At 39.6% G+C, this 8,082-nt stretch overlaps 1 protein-coding gene across 2 annotated transcripts in view; it reads left to right on the top strand.

Annotated features, from left to right (window-relative positions):
• The window catches only part of ANAPC5 (anaphase promoting complex subunit 5), a 42,230-nt gene that overhangs the window by 17,868 nt on the left and 16,280 nt on the right, over positions 1-8,082 (top strand). For both annotated transcript variants that reach the window (XM_024120641.2, XM_024120642.2), the window contains exons 6-9: positions 1,337-1,438; positions 2,556-2,746; positions 6,330-6,411; positions 7,063-7,152. In XM_024120641.2, coding sequence (XP_023976409.1) covers positions 1,337-1,438; positions 2,556-2,746; positions 6,330-6,411; positions 7,063-7,152 — 465 coding nt within the window. The remainder of the gene's footprint in view (positions 1-1,336; positions 1,439-2,555; positions 2,747-6,329; positions 6,412-7,062; positions 7,153-8,082) is intronic.

Raw genomic sequence — 8,082 nt, 5'->3', positions numbered from 1 at the left:
TTGTTCATCTCTGTTTGTTTGTTCTTTAATTCTTCTAGGTCTTTGTTAAACATTTCTTGCATCTTCTCGATCTTTGCCTCCATTCTTTTGCTGAGGTCCTGGATCTTCTTCACTATCATTATTCTGAATTCTTTTTCTGGAAGGTTGCCTATCTCCACTTCATTTAGTTGTTTTTCTGGGTTTTTATTTTGTTCCTTCATCTGGTACATAGCCCTCTGCCTTTTCATCCTGTCCATCCCTCTGTGAATGTTACATATTAACTTTTAACTGATCTCTGGGTGCGGAAAGACTTTCTAAACATAAAAGCTGTGGAAGGAAACACATAGGAGATCATTTGATTTTTCAGCATAAAAATGAAAAACATCTACATGTCAGTACATGTTCTAACAAAATTAAAACTCATACAACAAAATGGGAAAAAGGAGTTGCAATACGTATGACAAAGGGTTAATACTTTTGCTTAAAAAATTGTAGTTTCAAAGACCATTTGATGATGAGACAAATTTATAATATATTATTACATGAAAAAAGCAGGTAATAAAATGATATATTCTAACTGTTAAAAAAGTATGCATATATATATGCATAAACACATACATACACACACACACAGAAAAAAGACTGGAATGAGATACACTGACATAAAAATAGTGTTATTTCTGGGTGGAAGGATTACAGATGATTTTTGTTTTCTTCTGTATGCTTTTCCATATTTTTAGAATCTTCTATAATGATATAATGAATTCAAATATAATTAGAAATTATTATTCATAAAGAAAAATTTGTCTAGCTAAAATTGAAGAGTCCATAACCCAGTTAAGTACTAATCATTAATTTAGAAGTCATTTTCTACATATTTTGTATAATCATTGCTGGTACCATCCATATGAAACAAATAACCAAGAGTAGGGCAAGTGTGTGTCTCCTTTTGCCAGGCTGGAGATACATACTTCCTGCCTTGAAGGCACTTACAGTCTGTGGGTGGGGTCAGCTGGTACTTTTAATATAATTTGATAAGTACTGCAGGAAGGGTTAGTGCAGGGAGCTTGTGGGAACATGTAGGTACTTACGGGACCTTATCTAGTTTAGAAGGTCATAGAAGCAGGTGGCTGAAATCTACACTGGACCCTGAAGACTGAGCAGGAGTTTGCATGGAAGACTATGTGGATGGGTCGTTGGGAAGCTTAGAATTCCAGGAAGAGGAAACAGTGTTCTGCATGGTCAAGAGGAGAGTGTAGGTGCAGAAAAAAAAGTAATCAGATGATGCTATTTAGTATTCATGTCCATATGTTTATTGGCCATTTCTTTCTACTGAGTTGTCATTTTTAAATTTCAGGCTTCTTTGTTAAAGAATGATGAGACTAAAGCCCTCACTCCAGCTTCTTTGCAGAAAGAGTTGAACAACTTGTTGAAATTTAATCCTGATTTTGCTGAAGCGGTGAGTCTTTTCTAGAATTTGTTGCTAAGTTGGAAATCAGGGACAAGACTGTTCTTCCTATTGAGTAGTCGTGCAAATGAGGATTGGCTGAATGACCCAGGTTCTTGGAAAGAAATCATGTTGTTGGCACTTAAAGGACTCAGCCTAGGTTGCAAAGCTTTCCCTCCCACCTCCACGCCTACTGGCCCAGGGGGATTTCTTTCTCTAGTTGCGGCGAGCGGGGGCTACTCTTTCTTGTGGTGCGTGGGCTTCTCATTGCGGTGGCTTCTCTTGTTGCAGAGCACAGGCTCTAGATGCGCGGGCTTCATTAGTTGCAGCATGCAGGCTCAGTAGTTGTGGCTTGTGGGCTCTAGAGCGCAGGCTTAGTAGTTGTGGCGCACGGGTTTAGTTGCTCTGCGGCATGTGGGATCTTCCCGGACCAGGGCTCGAACCCGTGTCCCCTGCATTGGGAGGCGGATTCTTAACCACTGTGCCACCAGGGAAGCCCTGAATTCAAGTTTTAATATCTTTAGTTTTTTGTTTTTGTTTTTGTTTTTTTTGCACGGTACGCAGGCCTCTCACTGTTCTGGCCTCTCCCGTTGTGGAGCGCAGGCTCCGGACGCGCAGGCTCAGCGGCCATGGCTCACGGGCCCAGCCGCTCCACGGCATGTGGGATCTTCCCGAACCGGGGCACGAACCCGTGTCCCCCGCATCGGCAGGCGGACTCTCAACCACTGCGCCACCAGGGAAGCCCAATATCTTTAGTTTTGTACTCACACTATTCCTTAATGCCTGAGCTAGGTGATCCCCCTCCATCCTCACGTATCACCCATGGATCCTAATATAACCTAAATATTCATAGTGGATGAATATTTAGGATAAAACTCTGACACAAATTCTAATGGAATTCCCTTTTTTCGTTTGGGTACACCTTCTGGGGGGAAAGTGTACCCAAACCAGCTGATGTACCTTAAACCTATTTAATCCTGCCTGTGGGGAAAAGATTAAGCTAAACTATGACCATCTTGTTAAAATGGTAGGGGATACACAGGTGTTTGCAGCCAGTGGACCTCTCTGAATTAATATTACACAAGAGGAAGCAGAACATTTAAAGTATGTTGATTGTTTCTTGTTTTAGCACTACCTCAGCTACTTAAACAACCTCCGGGTCCAAGATGTTTTCAGTTCAACACACAGCCTCCTTCATTATTTTGACCGCCTGATTCTTACTGGAGCCGAAAGCAAAAGTAATGGGGAAGAGGGCTATGGCCGGAGCTTGAGATACGCTGCTCTGAACCTGGCCGCCCTGCACTGCCGCTTCGGTCACTAGTAAGTTTATAGACTTTTGTTCATGCGGAAATTGAAGAAATTATCTCTCAAATGTTAATTGAGATGTATTTTCTTTTTAATATGCTGTATTTAAAAAAAAAAAGAAGAAGGAAAAGGAGAAAAGAAAGCCTGTTCAACCTGGAATTGTCAGTAACTTCTAAAGAAGAAAGCTTTTTGCAGTGAACAGAAGTTAATGAAAACCTTCTGCCTAAAGAGTCTGCCCCCTTGTGTCACTATTTAGCATTACCATCCAAGTACACGGCCTCTTTCTTTCTTTACTCGTAAGAATAACGGCCACTGAATTAGAAGGAAATTAGGTCATTAGGCCAGAGATTCCCAGCAGGATTTTTCAGAGGTAATAATGGGGATGTAAAAGTTATTTTCAGTATTTCAAAAAGCCAAAAGGAAGTTGTGTCTTTACTGCATAAAAGACTGCGTGGCTTATCGAACGTCACGTTTGTGCTTTTGGTTGGAATTCAGGCAGCTCCTTGCGTGACACTGACTTAGGCCATTGCTAAGATATGCCTGTGATTTTAATAAATAAAAATAGGAAATTGATCCGTTATTATTTAGTAAAGAGTTAAGAGGATAAAAACTTTCAAAATATGGAGGCTATTTTGGAAATAATGAAATAATGTGAATAATGGTGAAAAGGTAGGAAATTACTAATTGAAAGAGTCTCTCTGCCTCCCCTGTGGCTTTTTCCCATTTAAGAAAAATATGGTTTCTGCCACGGGCATCTTTGAATAGAGACTAGAGTGTGTTAATGGAAGTATAGTGTCCCAAGTTCAAGAACTGAGACTTCTACCCCTTGCTCTGTGGCCCAGGCAACAACCAGGAAATTCTATTAACTTCTGGTTGTCACATTTTAAAAGGGACATAGACAAGCTGGAGCTTGGCCGGGGGACCGTCTCACTGGAGGCATTCAAAGCCATGTCATATAAATAGTGTGGGAAGGATGTGAAAATGTTTAGCCTGGAAAAGAAATGATTTAGCCAAGCATGTGTTTGACATCTTCCTGTAGTGAAGGTCATGTGAAAAGGGCTTAGATTGATTGAGGGTGTGACTACTAGAGAAGATTGGGAGCTGGTAAGTGCAAGTTAAAGGGCAAAGCGTTTTTGCTCCTTATAAGGAGGAGGTTTCCTTGTATGGAACCCTCTGAGAAAGGTGTCAGCAGAGTGCTCATGTGTGCAGCAGGGGTGACATTAAGGGAATCCAAGTGTGAGATTGATACTTGAACCAAAAAATGTTTAAGGCTACTCTGAGCTTCATGATTTTGTGAGATTCCATATTATCTTTTAAGAGTCCACTTCTTTTTTTCTGCCCAGCTTTAATAACCTCTTTGATCAGGGCCTTTCATGTTTTATGTACTCATAATAAATAGCAGCACCATTTGTAATATTTGCCAGTAGCCTATCTCTGTGTTACACACAGTTTGCCCTAGGGTTTGGAAATTTGTATGCAGTCTGCTAGATACAAGTAATTAATTAATCTGTGGATGAATTTCTCTATATTTACAATATTATCAGTGGATAGGCAGCTAACTGTATGGAATTAATTACTAATTAATTTCTGATTTACTCAACTCCAGGCTTCTTTATTTTTAGTCCTGGAGCTATGGGCTTGTATAAATCTTTCTCACTTAGCTAATAGGATTGTGGAGAGTTCTTGAAAATCTTTATAGTTGCTTGTTGAGTGTCTACTATGTAATAGGCACTGTTCTAGGTGCTGGGGATCAGGAGTGAAAAAAAAGAGGAAAAAAAATACTGCAGTTCTCATGGAGCTTACAGTGGGGGAAATAAATAATAAACAGCACTAAACATAATTATAATGTATCAGGTAGTGATAGGTCAGGATAAGGGATTAGAGAGTGATGATGGGGAGTACTGTTGTTTTCATAAGTAACACTCTTCTTCCAGATATACACACAAATCACTTGTCAATTTGTAAACTTCTGTTTAAATAGTAAGGTAGCAACTCGGCCCTCCCTTACCTCTGTTCGCTTAATATTTCAATAGAGATTTAAAGGAATTGAGGGAGTGAGTAATCTGTGCGTTATCTGAAGAAAGAGTGTCCTTATTAGCTAGAATAGCAAGTGCAAAGGCCCTGAGGCAGGATTTACTTGGCATGTTTGAGGAGCAAGAAGGTGGTTAGAGTGCTGTAGTAAGGGGGGAATAGAGGAGGATGAGGTTGTAGAGGTGGCAGGGGTCAGAGAGTTTAGGGTCCTGTAGGCCCAAGTAAGGACTTTGGCTTTTACACTGAATGACATAGGAAGCTGTTGTTTAGAGGCTACAGATCTTTCTGCTCTGGCATTTTGCGAACCGTAGACAGCCAATGCATTTCAGACATTACAACCAGTTTGCCTCTTGCTCTTTTACTGAAAATTTTTATCAGAGGCTTTTCTGATTAGCAGCAATGGAAAACCATAGGTTCTTTAAGGATTTGCCAGAAACTTTGAAGTTTCTGTGTTGGTAATCTACCTTTTCTTCCTACCTGAGAAAAATAGTCTTTCTTTAGTCCTGTTTTAGCATACTATCTATACAGTCCTCCCGAAAGCCTTTTTTCTAAATGTAATATTATTTATTTGGTCATCAGATGTTCAACAAAATTAAATCAACTGATATTTATTGAGGGCCTGTGTGTAAAGATATGCTTCCTGCCTTCAAATAGCTTATATTCTGGTGCCTCTCAGCATTAAAAGGGATTTAAAAGAAATGTAAAATAGGTAAAAATGTATCTGGTTTCTTTATTCAAACAGGTAGTTATTGAGGAAGAATTCAGCTCTCAATTGATTGTGTGAGGCTATTGCTCGTGTTGATAGAAAATTTGACATAAATTTTTCCCTATGTAAGTGCTACCCATAGAATTTCTGATTCTTTTTTGAGGTCCTCAGTGATCCAGTATTTATAGAACTTCTGTGCCCTCTGCAGGTTGAAGAAATAAAACTAACACAGATTAAATAAATAGAGGGTGGTGCACAGTATTTAATTAAGCACCGCAAGCAGGTAGCGTTTCTGTGGGCTTTTTCAGAAGCGAAGGCCCAGTGGGGCCAAGAACAGTTGGCTCAGTTTCCACAGAAGTTGCGAGGTTGGGGGACACATCCCGGAGGGAGGGGAACCACATGAGCAGAAAGAAGACATCTCAGAAGGGAAAATCCTCAAAATACTTTTAAAAACTAGTATTGAAAAAATTATAAAAGTATCAAATCCCATAGTTAAAAAAAATTTTCAAATGATGCAGAAGCGAAGGCAATGAAAAGTAAAATCTTACATCCTCTCCTTGTCCCTCCCCTTAGCAGTAGACAACTGAAAAAAAAATCTTAGGAGCTGGGATGAAGAAAAGCCATTCCTTCATGTCCCTTTTAGTAGAAGTCCACCTTAGAAGGGACATGTTCTGTATCTCCACTGTTACTGTTTCTTGCTGCTGGGGGAGGGGAGTGCCTCTGAGGGAATAAGACCATGGTTTCAACTTCCAACCCAGAGGCCTGCACGCTGGTGAATTACCGTACAGATGACTTCCTGTTACTGTTGCCTGTACACGGTTGTGGTTGTTAATGAGTTATTAATGTTCAGTCTGTCATTAGTCAACAGGCAGAGCTTGCCCTGCAGGAGGCGATTAGGATTGCGCAGGAGTCCAACGATCACGTGTGTCTCCAGCATTGCTTGGTGAGGCCACCTTCCTGTCTTGGAAGTTCTGCCCCTGGGTTGAGTTGGCCTTCGAAAGGCCCCGTTTGAATTGGGTTGTTTTGCAGTTGGGAGGTCCTCAGCAGTGATGGGAAACCAGTTAGATGGTCAGGGAAATTCAGGAAAGGCAAGCCATGTTTATTTATCTTTCTTAATTCTTGATGTCCATTTTACTTTGGAGGCATTTCTTGTCTACAAGTTTTAATGCAGCTTGCCATGCAAAACTGCCGCATTGAGCGTTGGCGTTAACAAAGGTGTCTGCAGTACTGGTAGCCGGATAAGACCTTGTCCTGTCAAAGCATCATCACCAGGCACAAGTAGAACACAGACGTCAGCAGCCACCTGAGAATTTCACTTTCTCAGTTACAGGCCATATGGGGGCTTCATGCTTTTTTTCTGGAACATTTGCCACTCACTGCTCTCAGAGGTGAAGAAGATAAATGGCTTGATTATTTCAGTCTGATGGTTTTAATGTGTTTGATGGGTCTCATTTAGGTTTATCATTTGCGAAAGTGTATTTTAGAGGATTTATCTTGTCTGTTGTTAATTTGTTCTTACAACCACGCTGATGCTTTCAACAGAACATGAGCCATTATTGTTGTTATGATACATTTTGATGACTTCTTTTGCCAGAGCTGGCTTTATGTGCTGGGACAGAAGAGATCTGATAGCTATGTTCTTCTAGAACATTCTGTGAAGAAAGCTGTACATTTTGGGTTACCGGTAAGGCTCATCTTTCTGTGAGATTGTTTAAACAAATGGTATGGTTTTATTCTTGGTAGTTTCATGTGACCTTAATTATTAAACTACTAAATTCTCTTGATAGGTTTCTCTCTGCTCCCTTTATCCTAATAACATCTGTGAAAGTTCCATTTATCAACGTGATGAGATCTTTGTTTAGTTTATTATCAACACTAACTTACACATATTTATTTAGAAAATTTTTAGGGAAGGCTTATTTTTAAACCAGGGATTGGCAAACTCTACAGCCCATGGGCCAGATCTGGCTTACTGCCTGCTTATGTATGGCCCTCAAGCTAAGAATGGGTTTTACATTTTTAAATAGTTGGGGGAAAAAAAACAAAGAAGAATATGCGACATAGACCAACTGTGGCCTGCAAAACCTAAAATTATTTACTATCTGGCCTTTTACAGAACAAGTTTGCTGATCCTTATTTGAAATAATAAACAAAGCCAGGAACCAGTAAACCTGACCAGCAGATTTGTCCTTTCTCATTTTGAGTAACAGGGAAGGACCTGAATTATATTCCTCGATGACAGATACTGAGGGGCATTGAAAGGGCATAGTCTCTACACATGAAATAGTAATGACTGTTAGAATCTAGATTACTATTGCTCAAAGAACCTTATTCTGTCTAAAAAAAATTAAAAAATAAATGATAGACTTCTTAAGCACAATTTTTGTTACGGATTTAAGTGGACTTTTTTTAGTTGAGCTTTCATCCTTGAAAATTATACCAGAAGTTAATGAAAAGATAATTATGCTCATAATAGGCAGCCTTGCTTAACCTCCTACCACATAATGTGCCCAGCACTGTTTGGTATATACTATTTAATTTTAATCCTTAAAATAATTCTTTTTACTTTTTTATTTTATTTTATTTATTTTTTTTTTTTGCGGTACGCGGGCCT

Source organism: Physeter macrocephalus, chromosome 19 (assembly GCF_002837175.3).
Source record: "Physeter macrocephalus isolate SW-GA chromosome 19, ASM283717v5, whole genome shotgun sequence".
Classification (NCBI taxonomy): Eukaryota; Metazoa; Chordata; class Mammalia; order Artiodactyla; family Physeteridae; genus Physeter; species Physeter macrocephalus.
Note: the sequence above shows the minus strand (reverse complement) of the source record. Positions and strands in the feature narration are given on the sequence as shown.